At 36.6% G+C, this 14,313-nt stretch overlaps 1 protein-coding gene across 8 annotated transcripts in view; it reads right to left on the bottom strand.

Annotated features, from left to right (window-relative positions):
• RAPGEF2 (Rap guanine nucleotide exchange factor 2) overlaps nucleotides 1-14,313 on the bottom strand; it is a 197,861-nt gene that overhangs the window by 33,208 nt on the left and 150,340 nt on the right. For all 8 annotated transcript variants that reach the window (XM_062610149.1, XM_062609911.1, XM_062610068.1 and 5 more), the window contains 5 exons: nucleotides 6,194-6,371; nucleotides 4,987-5,123; nucleotides 4,311-4,469; nucleotides 3,116-3,268; nucleotides 2,588-2,752 (listed from right to left, as the gene is read on the bottom strand). In XM_062610149.1, coding sequence (XP_062466133.1) covers nucleotides 2,588-2,752; nucleotides 3,116-3,268; nucleotides 4,311-4,469; nucleotides 4,987-5,123; nucleotides 6,194-6,371 — 792 coding nt within the window. The remainder of the gene's footprint in view (nucleotides 1-2,587; nucleotides 2,753-3,115; nucleotides 3,269-4,310; nucleotides 4,470-4,986; nucleotides 5,124-6,193; nucleotides 6,372-14,313) is intronic.

Raw genomic sequence — 14,313 nt, 5'->3', positions numbered from 1 at the left:
TTTTTTATGTATACACACACCCTCCTCCCACCCCAACTTAACTTTACTAATATGCAATGGAGGGCAGAATGAATTAAAGTTGCTTTCACTTCTATAAGCAATTGTATATTGTACTTCATAAAGAATACTGTGAGTTAGAAAATTAACACTAGCTGTATCAAATCTGATTACGGAACAGGACACACAGGTACAAGGCCACAAGTTTGATCAATTTCTGACTTATTACAACAATTTCCTGTTCATGTATATTTCCAAATCTGCTTAATTCTTCAAGCACGTGATCATAAAGCTTCTGATACTGCTTTATATTGGCTTCTGAATCTCACAAATCTTTAGATAAGCCACTGTTAACCTTATTAAGCAGTTACCTTTGTAAAAGAGCTATTGTATGTTTAGAAACAGGAAAAAGAAGCTATAGTGAGAAGCAGAAAAGAAGTTTTAACAACAAATAAATGCAATTATTTTCCTTACAGTCAATCTTTCAGCATACTACTCTTCCCTTCTCTCCATCCTTACTACCTCCCAAGCAACTATGATTACCAAGTTCAGAAGGATCTTAGCTGGTATTTTACAGTTTGTTAGGAAAACACCCTAAAAGAATACTATCAATTGAAGGTAAAGCCACAAAATAAGAGGTGTATTTTTAAAAACTACATGCTTGCACCATTAAATTATAGCTTCATATGAAATTTGACCTGGAATATCAGCAGCACTTGTCCTGACAAAATACAGATTTTTGTATCTTGAATTAATACTGATTCACACTATTCTTAAAATGAATCCAAAGCAGTTGTGCCACTCAAAGTTATCTCTAAAAATACAGCTGCATTTCTTCTGTTATGCTGGGAAAGCAAATTAGCAGGGGAAAACCTCTAAACATTTTAAAAAAGAGCTTAAGAACAAGATCTCATGCAAATTTTAATCAGCTAAAGCTAACCCCTCTCTGTTCTTTTCATCTGCACAAAATCTAAACCTCTGCAGCCTCTTATTCTAAAGGTGTGACAATAGGCATCCAAAACCAAACCCTGCCACCCTCATATACGCCCTCATATACAGTTTCCAAGTAGTTTGCCTTTTACCCCAGAAAAGCAAGTGAATTCAGATGAAATATCAAATTTATTGACCAAACTAATCAAGCACTCCCAGAGTTCAGATCTCTAACAGGAGCAGCTGCACAGCACTACACACTGCAGTTCCCAGCCACAAGGATGTAGGCTAGGGGTAGCATTTCTGACATATTTGAGATTTTTCCACCTCTGAAATTGAAGATGAACTTCCTTTCTGTTAAACATCTGTGGCGTTTTTCATTAATGTGGATGACCCTGGAAAATCCAGGCACTGACTGGCTAAATTTAGGCTCATATCTAAAATTGGCTGGGAAGTTATGAGCTGTACTATGTAATATATTTTAAATCACTACAGAGATGGCTTCAGTATCAATGCTGCTTTCAAAGTTGGAATTCACGGAGGTACACACAAACAACACTGCACTGGAAAGGCTTGAATGGTGATTTACAGGGGAATGCTACTATGTCACAATCAGGAACAGCATTAGAAGAGGATTAAAGCTGTAAAATACCCTGCTGCTGGGCAAAATAATCAGTAAGGGTGGGTCTCAAATGTCCCAGTCTGATTACTGATCATTCTCAGGTAGTTTTACCCTTTCCCTCTCCTCACTGCCTATCAGCCCCTAACATAAAGGAGAAAAATTTTCCAGATTCTTTGCTCCCCACTTGCTTATCTGCACTTGTCCCAGGCTGTTCTCCAACTCTTGCCTTTCTGTCAGTGCTAGTGGATGACAGAAAGGGTTGGTTATTGAGATGGGAGAACAAAGAGTCGCTCTTTGTTGCAGGTTTTCAGACCTGATGCCAGCAACTGTGATGGCACATGGTTTTACAGAGGCTGGGGAGATTATCCATTGGAGGGCAAGAAAAATAAGTTAAAGATGAACTACAATATTACAGCTCTGAGTACCGTGCTAAACAATATTAGCTGCAAAGCCCATCCTCTCTGCCAAATGTAAAAGCCTTCCTCCAAGGCGCAGCAGATATACCAGCATTTCTAGAATAAATACTCAGATTTAAATAAAAGTTGATTTTTTTTAAACTTATTGACATATTTCCATTTGTTTCAAATTTTAAAAAAGTATCTGGAAATTGAAATTTTTACTAGTTTTTTTTTTTACATGTGAGAAAGTTGCATATGAGTGAAAATAAAAAATTTGCAGTGCAAAACTGAAGCCCAGCACAGCCTCAACAGACAGTGTGCCAAAACTGGGTATACAAGGCCTTATTCTTCCATCATGGCAGTTCTGCTTAGGGAAGATTGCTTTGTTGTATCTGGGTTGTGTTTGGGGTTTTTTAATGCTCTATAAAGCTCAACACATTCTTAACAATATATTAACTATATTTTCTTGTCTCTTTTTATAAAAGGTCACAAAGTATTTGCCAAATTGCATCATGTGGTATTATATACGGAAAACACAGAACTTAAGTTAGACACTCAAATTTGAAGACACAAAAAGGGATACAAATAGCCTATATTTCAATGCAAATGGTAACAAGTATGTAATTCAGGGGATTTCAACCTTATCCCTGAGGCTGGGGTCATTGAACCACTCCAACAACTTTTTGCCCACTTCCATTGGGCTGGAAAGAAAGGTCCGATATGTCAACAGGAAGTCTTCTATAAATGTTGGGTCTACCACAGAGTGCTCTTCCACCAAATGCATTGTTAACCTTTCAGCTGTTCCCTAGTTAAAAAAAAAAAAAAAAAATCTTAGTTATTAAAGCAGATTTTCAACAAATGCAAATTTGGTTTCTTATACTGAAGAGGTATTACACTAGAAAGAATACTGGCATACGCTGACCTATGAGATAAGCAAATGTAACAGCCTAACCATTCTGATAAGAAATGTAAAAAATTTATGTAATTAATTTCTATAGAAATCATGTAGTTATCAATGTATATAATTCTAAAGAGAAAACTAGAAATATTAACTATTTTTAAATATATATCTTACAATATATATATATGACCAAATCCTGAACCTAACTTGCCAAGTTAAGCTTCTAGAACACAGACTTTTGCAAGACACTCTCTCCTTTGCTTTTACCTTGATGACAATGTGACCTTTTCTTGTTCCAGTGCGATCAAGCTCCCTGTGCTCCTTCACCATCACAATCTCCCCTTCCTCTTCTACCTTCTGCATATTCTTCTCCACTTGATTGAGGATGCGACAATAATCTTGCTGGGCTATACAAACAAACTGGAAAGAATCATCGCGCACCAGTATTAAAATGTAAAATCTTCCAGAAAGCATTTAGACTTAAGATGCAAGTAATCTATTAATAGACAAGATAAAGTAGTTTCAGTGAGCCAAATTTGTTGTTACAGCAGTTCAGCTGTAGTAAGCAGATAAATACACAATCACAGTACTTCCACTACAATCTTCCAGTTAGAAGAGACCAAGATTCATCAGAGCAGAATGATTTAGCATTATCAGCCATTTTTGTTTGGCAGCTTTGACCTCCCCTCTGCTGGAGATGAAGCTCAGTATCCTAGCTGGTATTTTTTTTCTCCATGCAAGCTTTTGTGTGGTATTTAGAAGGGTTAAAGAGATTGAAGGGAAAACCTAGATTTTATTTATTGCATTTATTGCTATTGTAAATTATTTCCATTTTTCATGTAAAGTCAGTCATTAAGAAAACTAACACTTACTCAACTACATAAGTGCAGGCACACAGAAACAAATTATTTCTGGATTAAAGCATATAGCAGGAAAAATATTTTCTATGATCATCTGTTCAGCCAAGAAAAAGTGCAAAAATAAATGAATATTCTTGGCACCTGCACTGTGCAGATATAATTAAAAGCACCCACTAGAATGTAGAAAAAGAAAATACTGTACAAACTATGCACTGACTTCTATAACTTATTAAAATTTTAAACCTTTGTCTCCTTTTTTGGGCAACAGCGAACTGTCTTTTTATATGAACTTAGATATTTAACTGAAAGGAAATAACAGTGTTTCTTCTGACTGAATATGCATGTATGCACCAGGCTTCTGGGCCTCAAGTTCTGGAGAAAGCATGTTGACAAACCTCTTCAACCAAAATGATCCTTGTCCAGATAAAGAGAATTCAATTTCCCAGACTGGGTATTCAGGTGCCATACTTCCAGCTATTGTTCAGGGTTACATACCAGAGATTTTACATATATGCAGTTTAAAATAAAACTGCATCTGGATATCAAATTGCATTATGCCTATATGTTTGTGATTTTGCACATATTACAGCACGACACTCTACCTGGCAGTCATCCACTTTGGTTCTCATCACTCCTTTCATATATTCCTTTTCCATGGTAGGGGAAACACCAAAACTGTTCCCCATGCAGAGTATCTCTGTTCTTCCATCAGGGTATGTCACCTCCACAGAGCCATTCAAAATGACTGACCAGGAATCCAGCTACAAATTAAATGTCACAGGATACATGAAAACTGAACCATTTAACATTGTAGTACTGTAGTATATAGATACTACCCTCATGATTTTTCCAAAGGAAAAGTTACTTTTTAGTACCTATTAAAAACATTTATAAGCTAGTTTGCCTAAAATGTGCAGCTATTTCCAGTTTACGAAAATTGGGATCTTAAGTTTACCTTTAAGAGTTTATGTAAGACTGTAAAAAAAGAAAAGTTTTAAAACACCACTTGAACAATGAAATAATAAACTCCCAAAATCAGCTCCATTAGGCAGGAAGCATTTTTTACATTATAAGGAATATTTTCTCATGCTCTTACTGTATAAGAAATGTTGTGTGGGTGCTTAAACAAAAGCTTTTAAACTAATCCAGAATAAAACCAGGTTTAATTTACCTGCTCAATGTTACTTTTTTTTTTTTTTGGCAACAAAAGGGGACCTTAACCTTGTGGAATCTGGGATGTCTGGTATAATAGGAGAGTCAAAAGCCACTTCTACTGACCTCTTCCCCATCGTTTAGTACAATAGTTCCTGCTCTCTCCACGACTGCAAACACCATTACAGCACAGAGCTCTCTCCTCACTGACATTGTCATGTTGGCAAAAGCAGGCAATTGATGCATGAATTCCAGTAGTTGTTCTGAAGGAGAAAAAGCCCACTGAGTCATGCATGTCAAAACAACAAAGAGCAGTAAAGACAGTTCTTCAGCAAGATGCCTGAGGCTACTTAAGCTAAAATGCTGCACAATCGTTTCTGTATACTAATAAATCATATACAGTGGCCTGTTGTAATTACTGGGTATTCTGTAGACACAGACTGGCTGGTCATATCATCAATAGAAGCTCTGAAAAGTAAAAGTCAGCATAATGGAAGAACTGTAATGCAACTGAGAGCTCTGAATACAACCAATGATATTTGTAATACTCCAGCCACAGTAATAACTCCCTTAAGACTATGACAGGCCTAAATAAAACACAGACATTAAGAAGGAAAATTTCACAAAACAGCAAGTTCTTTGGTAAAGCCATCCCCTCCTTCCTAGGCTTGACTTAACAGTAAATTGCACCCATCATCCAGCAGATTCACAAAATTCCCTTTGGATGAACCAGACAGTATTACTGTCTTAAAGGTGACTACTGCTGCCCTGCCTTCTGTGTGCACTGGGGTTGCACTTGTACTCAGCAGTGAACTTCTCCCTTATTTTCATTTTTTAATGTGGTCCAAAACTACAGAATTCAATTTTTCTTGGTAGTCCTGCTGATGGATTATATGCCCTAAATGGCAGGCAGTTTTGCATTCAGTTTGATCTGAAAGTGTTTTTTTCCTAAGTCTTTGTTTATGCAAAATCATGGAATGGTTGAGGTTGGAAGGAACCTCTGGAGGTCATCTGGTCAAAGCCACCTGCTCAGGCAGGGCCACCTACAGCCAATCGTATGCCCAGGACTGTGTCCAGACAGCTTCTGAATATCTCGAAGAAAGAAGACCTTTCTACCACCTAATTCTGTGCGCTTTCCTCCTCTTTGGCTGTATTCAGTCCACTGGCTGAATTTATCGCATTTATGAATCACCTTACAGAATAATCACTAAACTTACTGACTACAAAAGCCAATGATTAAAATAAAACCTCAAGCTCAGAAAGTTTTCAGGTTTTGATTTTTTTTTTGCTGGAGAACAAGTTTGACAGTATTTTACTACATTGCAATACTTACCAATGTCATCATCTGTCCTGTCAATTGGGTCTTTCTCCAAGCAGTCTCTAACAATATCTCTACTCATCAAAGGATCCGATGCCCTTTCAATGTCTTCTTCATCATCATCATCCTCAGAATCCACTGCTGTCTCTGGCAACCCACTGAGATCCATATCACCAGCCTCACTTTCTGTAGCCTAAATTAACGTATAAACAATAAAAAAACAATGAAAACATTCCAATGTGTTCTCCACTGCTACAGTTTTCTAGTTAAGTTTATAAAAATGAATTCTATCACCTAACACATCACTCAAATTCATGCTTTTTTTATATTGCTTTCTTTTTTGCATATGTTTTAAAAAACACCTCATAATTAATCAACTCAAAACCACTGTTTAAACAGTACTTCTAACATTTGTTTCAATCAATCAGCCACACATAAACAGGATTCAACAGACATTGTTTAATCAGTAGGTCTTAGGAGAACTGAAGGCAGTTACATTTCAAGGAACAATTTCTTGGAATATTAGCTAAATGTAATTTTTTTTTAAATCAACAGTTCATTTAAAACAGTTTCTGTTCCTGCCCCAACTTTTTATTTTCAGACACTTAGAAATGCAATGTAGTTTTAAGCAAACAGTTTTGGGAAATAAGTACAGCACCAAAATACTACAGGAATTTTGTTATCTCCCAGTAACCTGTGACTGTATTTTTCTTTTGTATGCATGTTAAATATGGCTTTCATTTCCTGATAAATTGTATAAAAATTTACAGATACAGAAAAAATATGAAGTAACTGCTTAAGCACCACAAATGGACTACAGAGAATATCTGCCAAACTTAACCTCCTTTAAACTGTATTAAAAGAAAGGAAAACCTGGTCCATATATAGCCTGAGATCATTAACATTGCACCTATAGGTAAATACATTTTAGTAATTCAGTTTTAAGGCCAAACACTTAATAAATCCCACAAACATTTGTCTGTCACGGCTGATAAAGATCATTTTTCTTGGAACCTGATTTAATACCACAGCAGCTGCCAAGACTCAGCTACAACCATTTTTAAGGAAATGTAGGTTTCTAATGAACAAGATTTAAGCCATGGCTTGAGAAATCAAGTTTCACGTGCCTTATAGGGATGGTTTGTTTCTGAGACTCTGGAAACACACAATGTATTCTACTTTTAAAATGCTACATGGGGCAAACACAGCTACTAAAGCCTGTTTTATTGGTCTGTCTCTCACACTGGCAAAAAAAAAAACCACCAAACAATCGCACAAAACTAAGTCAACCTCCAAACACAGAGAAGATAAGACAAATTACTTTGGTATTTTCATAGAATCATCTTCCCTATGCCGCCTCACTAGATGTGGCTGACATCTGTTACTTTAATGCCATCATATACAGCCACCTTATGAATAGTACCATATGGCTGGAGATGGATCAGGGCAGCTAGTGTCATCCTTAGATCCTTCTGTCCTACAGCACAACACAAGCTTTGTAACAGGGTCTTGTCAATACAGAAAGCACCTTCACAGTATTCAAATCATTCTCACTTTGTGTTGCTTGGTCTTTTATTGGTGTTGCTTGGGATTTTTTGTTTTGTCTTTTTAAGAAAAAAATGCTAGGTGCTTCCTAAGCAGGATGAAGAAAGATGTTAGTGACATACAAACAAATCACAAATGTGATAGCACTGACAGCAGTATTTTCATTAGCAGTCTTATTGTGTTTAACATGCATGCTCCCTATGATGTATTTGAAAGAGCTGCTGTAACTACTCTTTCAAAATAGCCTTCATCAAAAGTGACTGGTGGAAAATTTGGTGACTATAAGACAGTAGACACACAGCTTATGACACCAATATGTCAGAATCAGAAGCCTCCAACAGCGACAATTCCAATGAAGTGGGACTGACTAATTCACAGTCAATATTGCAAACCTTCCCAGATCAAGCTCTCTCAAAAGCACATTAGTAAAATGAATGCAGAACTAAATTTAGTCATAAAATGCTATTATGCATAAGAAAATTCCACATACTGTACAAAATCTGCTTATTAGAAGTTATTTGGCTTTCTTTAAATCATAAAATGGGACAGAAGTTGAAGCTCTATTATCCAGAAAAGTTGATGCTATTTTAAAAACAGTTCTTAAACTTGAATTAAATTCAACTTTGTATTCAGAAAATAAAAATACTACTAAAGGCTACAATCATTTCCTGAAGATGAACACTTTTTATAGAGCTAATTAGATCTTTTCAACAACTGAAGTTATTAGTAGAAACCTGAATGATAAAGCAACTACTTCTAACTTACATATCAAAAAATACAAACCACTGCAACATAGGAACTCAGACTTCAATGCAACAATCCACAGAGTGATAAGAAAAGTTATAATGTAGGACACCTTTAAAAATACACCTTATCTTTTTTGGGGGAAAAAGTAAATTCAAGGAGCTTTCTCAAAATGTTATGATTATGCACAAGTTAGCAAAGAAACACAAATATAGCTTTTCCACTTAGTATGCATTTATAGCAGTGAAGAATCCAACAGTTCATCCCACAAGGACTCCTTTTGATAACACATGCAAAAGGTTTTGCATCAGCTTTGTTACATTATTAAGAATAATTGGATCTGTCTTTATGGTAAAAGCACACACCAGTTTATCTACATAACCATTGCAAAAAGCTTCTTTAGGATTAGTAGCATCAAGTATGACAGTAAGTAATCAAGGTCATCTTGCTGACATGTTAAACTTCATAACCCACCCAGTTTGAGTACTTTTGTACTTCTTCATGTTGGAAAAATCAAGCATGTCCACAAAGGAACCCTTAGTTATATAAGCAATAGCCATGCATTTGTGTAACACTAAAAGGAAAACCTCAATTAGCTCCTTTGAGCATAGGGGACTCCTTCTAAACCTCAGAGTGGAAAATCCAGAACACAAGATGAATACCCAACAGAATTTGTACAACAATCAATCATGAGGCTCAGAGCTTCTCAGGGCATGTAATTAAGGATTAAATAAACCTCAGAAATCAGTGCTTTCATAGGTGCGTGTTGTCTTTGTTTCTTGAGTAATAAGAGAAATTAGCTTCACTTAAATAAACCTAAAGAGACTGCATGTAAGAAAAACGCTGGATGCAGCTTGAAGTACAAAACAATGTCTCTCCAGAGTCTGAATACCAGCTGCGATAAAAATTTTCTTCACAGTTGGAGAGATGGCAAGAGAAATTTGCTGAAGCTTCAAAGGAACCACGTAATAGTGGCAGCCTAATTTTTTATTTGTCACATCACTAACAAGAAAGTCAGGAGACTAAGACAGACATTTCCAAGCCTGAGGTGAAGAGTTATTTCACATTTGGTACCTAAGGAGAACCTGCCCAATTTTAAGCAGTGTCTATAAAGGCTAATATTGTACTAATATAAAAATGGATGCTCCAACTGCTAAGGATCTCTAAGTCCAAAATCACTTCTAGATTTGAGTGAAGACAGCTAATCAAGAAAATACAGTGAAATAACTAGGCAAGGATGTAAAGGAGCCTTCTGTAAGTTCTTAGTTAGCCTTTGGCTCCATGACTGATTTATTAGCTTGAAATATTTCCTCCTGTCATACAGAAACATCAGACCCAGTGTCTTCACAGGCTGAAATAATGTCTGGGAGTTTGTTTTATATTAGCTTTCAACCCACCGGATAAAATTTACAGTATCAGTAAATTACCATGAAATTCAATCCATGTAATTATGTATTAATTTATTAAATATTTATACTACAATCCATTATAGTTATTATATATACAAACAATAAATCTAAGGTAGTAAAATAATTTTTCATACTCTGCTGATATGAGTGCAAATGGCCATGAAATATCTTAAAACAACTCCTTTAGTCTAAGATCTTTACTGCACTCTCTCCTCATATTTGTTCTTTCCTAATCTACAACAAAATTTACAACACGGCAACCCGCATCTCACAGGAGTCAGCCTGAGCAGTTTTCCTCCCTAGAGATGGAAAGATGTAACAAATCCCGACAATGCACACCAGGAACAGCATCCTCCCCTATCACCAACTAACTGCTGCTTTCACTAAGCAGAGCGATGTTTGCTGACACCACAAACATACAGAACAAGGACTCTGGAAGTTACTCATAGGCTACATAAACTACAGAACAGATTAGAGGACCTGAACTCACCAGCAGTATTAAGGTACAGCACAGGACTTGGCCAAAACTGTGGAAGGAGTTCAGTAGGACACATTTTACCTGAGACATTTCAGATGGTCCTGTGTTACCAAGAGCCCTGCACTGCAGAGGCTGCTACAGTCCAAAAGAATGACTTAATCCTAAAGTAATAAAAAATAATCTCTTTATTTTGCATACAGTGACTTAGGGGCAGGCTGCATAGACGCCCTGGTTTGAGAGATAAAAGTCTGGGCTCCCTCAGGAAGGCTTTCTGGATGGTGGACCGTATCAGACCCGTGAGAAAACAAAGTTGACACACTGAAAATTTCCAAGCAATACACACATCCTGGGAGGGTCTCAGAAAGGATGTTCCCAGTTTCCTGCACCACCAGGAGTATCTGGGCAGACACCAGAGGGCAAGTAGGGCTGGCAGGAAGCCATCTGGCTGAGGACAGGATAAAGCAAAGAAAGGCTGGCAAAGGAAAGAGCTGAGCCAACACAACACCACCTTCCCAAAACAAGGAAGGGGAATAACACACATTCACAGGCTTAAATCTCCTTGCTCTCAAACTGGGATCATCATCTGGTAATATATAGGACAGGTATAGGAAGCATTTAGGAGCATATAGGAACAGGTATATGCTTCCATATAGGAAGCATTAATTAAGTGTGAGAAGCAAGAGCAAGCAGTCATACATGAGGAATGATTTGCTTTGCCAAGTCAACACAAGACAAAAGCAAAGTATTCTTGGCAAAACAAGCCAGCACACAATCTATTAACATTCAGCATCCCCTTCCTCTACAGTTACATTACAGAGTTAGTCACTTTATCAACTTATTTCCTAAAATAAAAGTAACAACACTTAAGGACCTTACTAATTGGCACCTGAAATATTTTTGAAGCTTGGGTGGGGTAAACATCAAGACTTATTTTGCTAAATTGTTCCTATCCTAAAAGGAGTTCTTTCATGTGCAACATTTGATAAACAAATATAGTTACAGCATTAATATTTAAAAGGAAATATTCTCAGCTCAGTGCTGAAAGCATCTGAAGATTCAGCTTCATGATTTATTAAAAAAAATCTTAAAAGGCCATGAACACAGTTTCACTGCAAACAGCTGTTTTTAAGGCTACAGAATTAAAACTTACTAGGCTGCAAAACGTGACATATCATTACCTCAGATTTCACCAGTAAAGATCTAATTAATAGTATAACTTAAAAAAAATACATTTTATTTATCAACTGCAAGATAAGATGGCAATCTTTCTAAATCCTTGTTGCCTACTTAGCCATAATGAACAGAAGTCCACTGTACTGAACAGAAAAATACTATTATATACAGATCATAAGAATCAGAGGAAAAACTGACAATGAGCTTTGCCTAAGTTTTACTAAATTTGAAGTAAAAAAAATGACTTGTAGATGACTGGGTTATAGCTTACTGTTTCTCAATGAACATGTGCAAGAGAATTAAAAGGCAAACAACTGAGAGAGAATGACTGAATCAATCTCTTGGTTTCAAAAAGTATTTCTGTTTATTTAATCCTTGATTTGAATTCAAACTGCAGCCACTGTATTTTGTTGCTGGCTTTTTTGGCACTACTTTAACCTAACTTAATGTTGTTACATTACATTCCTCAATGACTGAAACTGAAGTCAGAAATTAATGATTTACCACAGTAACAGAAATCATTACGTCAAACAACACTTGGTACTATTTGGTTAAATTCAATAATTTAAGAACCTTATCAGTTTCCACACATGCACTTGTCAATTAATTTTCTTTAAATATGTGTACTAACACAAAAACATGGGGCTACATTCCACAATACATTCTCATATTTCCTGATGTTGATATGGGCATTGGCTATTTAACAATTATTTTGACATTGTACAATTACACAGTTGTCAATACATCTTCAAGAGGTCTTTAAATGAGGTATTAATTGTAGGTAAACTGCAGAACCCAGATAATACTTAAGATTGACAGGAATGGAATATTTTTAAATTAAATTCATACACCAGGTTGAACGTATTTCTCTGAAGTTTTGGTACAAATGTACAGAACTGTACAACTGTTTGGTTTTACTTTCCCAGAAATTTAGTGATCTTTTTCCACAGTTATGAAAGTTTTGCTGAAAATCTTTGCAAAAAAAACTATTTTCAACTTATCTAGTGAGTAGCTGTATAACTATAACTATATGCCACCTACAACTGTGTCTCTAGAGATACCTGTTATTTTTATGTTAAGGTCTTTGGAATGAAAGGTATGAAAATCTGTAACACTTGAAGAACAAAGCTGATTTTACATCTTCTTCACCCTCACAGTATAAACCTGACTCCAGCTTCAAAGTAATCGTCCCCTCTTTAGAACAAATTCTGACAAACATACTTGACTGGCATAGGCTATGTCTAAAGTATTCAATTACTTTGACATTTTTCACAAAAATAAACCTTTGCATTACTGCAATTACTGTCTAAATTGAACTGGGGCTTTTTTATAGCCTCTTTTCTTCCACAGAAAAGCCTACAAGCTTATTCCCTGAAGCAAGCTGCATGCTACAAATATGCTTACAACTGAACTTGTACGTATTCATATAAATGCTTTCCCCATTGTTAAAATGGCTATTTGCCATTAAATTTGCATTTTTTTAAGTACCCCAAACAAACATTACTCCTCTTTTAGTAAACAGTACTTCATGTAGAAGCGGTCTTGTTAATTTTTTATTAGCATTTTGATAGAACAACATTTTAATTAGATTTGATTCCTTTTTTTTCAGAATAACAGATTGCTTTATTTCCTATCAGGGCAAATCCTCCTCTGACATGGCAAAAACTGTGTACATTAAGTGCAGGATGGCGACTTCCTCATTTTATTTCATTTTGATTTTTTTTCCAGTTTATATTTAGAGGAAGCACACATACCTCCAAGTGCTCCAGGGACACCCTCTGGATCAGTTTCACGGTAAACCTCCAAACTCAAGCTGCTCCAAATGAAGAGCACAGAACTTTAACAACAAGAAGCCCCCTCAGAAAAACCATTTAACCTAAGTGTCACCAGTTCAATGTCCCCATCTTTCCCAGAACAGCCAGGGGAGAAATCACTACTGAGGGCTGGCACCAGATCTCTATGTGGTGGGGAAACTGGAATATGCCCCTCAAAAGTCAGATCAGCACAAGCTGCTCACTGTGTATTGCTTTCTCCTTGACGCTGAAGAGGTTCCCTATTTTGAAGCCAACACATCTAAGAACTGTAAAATACAGCATCAGGAAGAAAAGTCCCTGACATGACAAGGTCCCAAACCTATAGTTTTGAAATTCTGACCTGTAAACACCACAGCTGCTGTTATATGTATGGCAAATCAGACAGAGAAAGACAAACTGAAGTGCTAGAGTCAGGAACTGAACCACTTCGCCTCCTAGGTCCCACCACAGACATCTGCTGGAGAGGCCACACTGGCTGTTTATGCTAATATTCAGGAAGATTTCCTCATCCAAATATCACAAATTACAAAAAAAAAATAAAAATCATCAAGCACAGTCCTGATAGGTTGCAAAATGCTATCTCTCTACACTGTCAACTCATATCCTGACAAACTATGGCAACACAAACCATGTCATTGTGCTGCAGATTACTTGTCAAGTTTTCAAACATAGAATCATAGAGTGGTTTGGGTTGAAAAGGACCTTAAAGGTCATGCAGTTGCAACCCCCCTGCCATGGTTCAGGGACACCTTCCACTAGACCAGGTTGCTCAAAACCCCATCCAACCTGGTCTTGAACACTTCCAGAGATGGGGCAGACACAACTTCTCTGGGCAACCTGTTCTATTGTCTCACCACCCTCATAATAAAGGATTTCTTCCTAATATCTAATCTAAATCTTCCCTCTTTCAGTTTAAAGCCAGGACCTGACCAGACTGCCAAGACTTCTCAAATATGATGGATAGTGACTTAG

The sequence above is a fragment of the Pezoporus occidentalis genome, unplaced genomic scaffold (assembly GCF_034315485.1).
Source record: "Pezoporus occidentalis ecotype Australia unplaced genomic scaffold, CSIRO_AGI_Poc_V1 ctg1, whole genome shotgun sequence".
In the NCBI taxonomy this organism is placed as follows: domain Eukaryota; kingdom Metazoa; phylum Chordata; class Aves; order Psittaciformes; family Psittacidae; genus Pezoporus; species Pezoporus occidentalis.
Note: the sequence above shows the minus strand (reverse complement) of the source record. Positions and strands in the feature narration are given on the sequence as shown.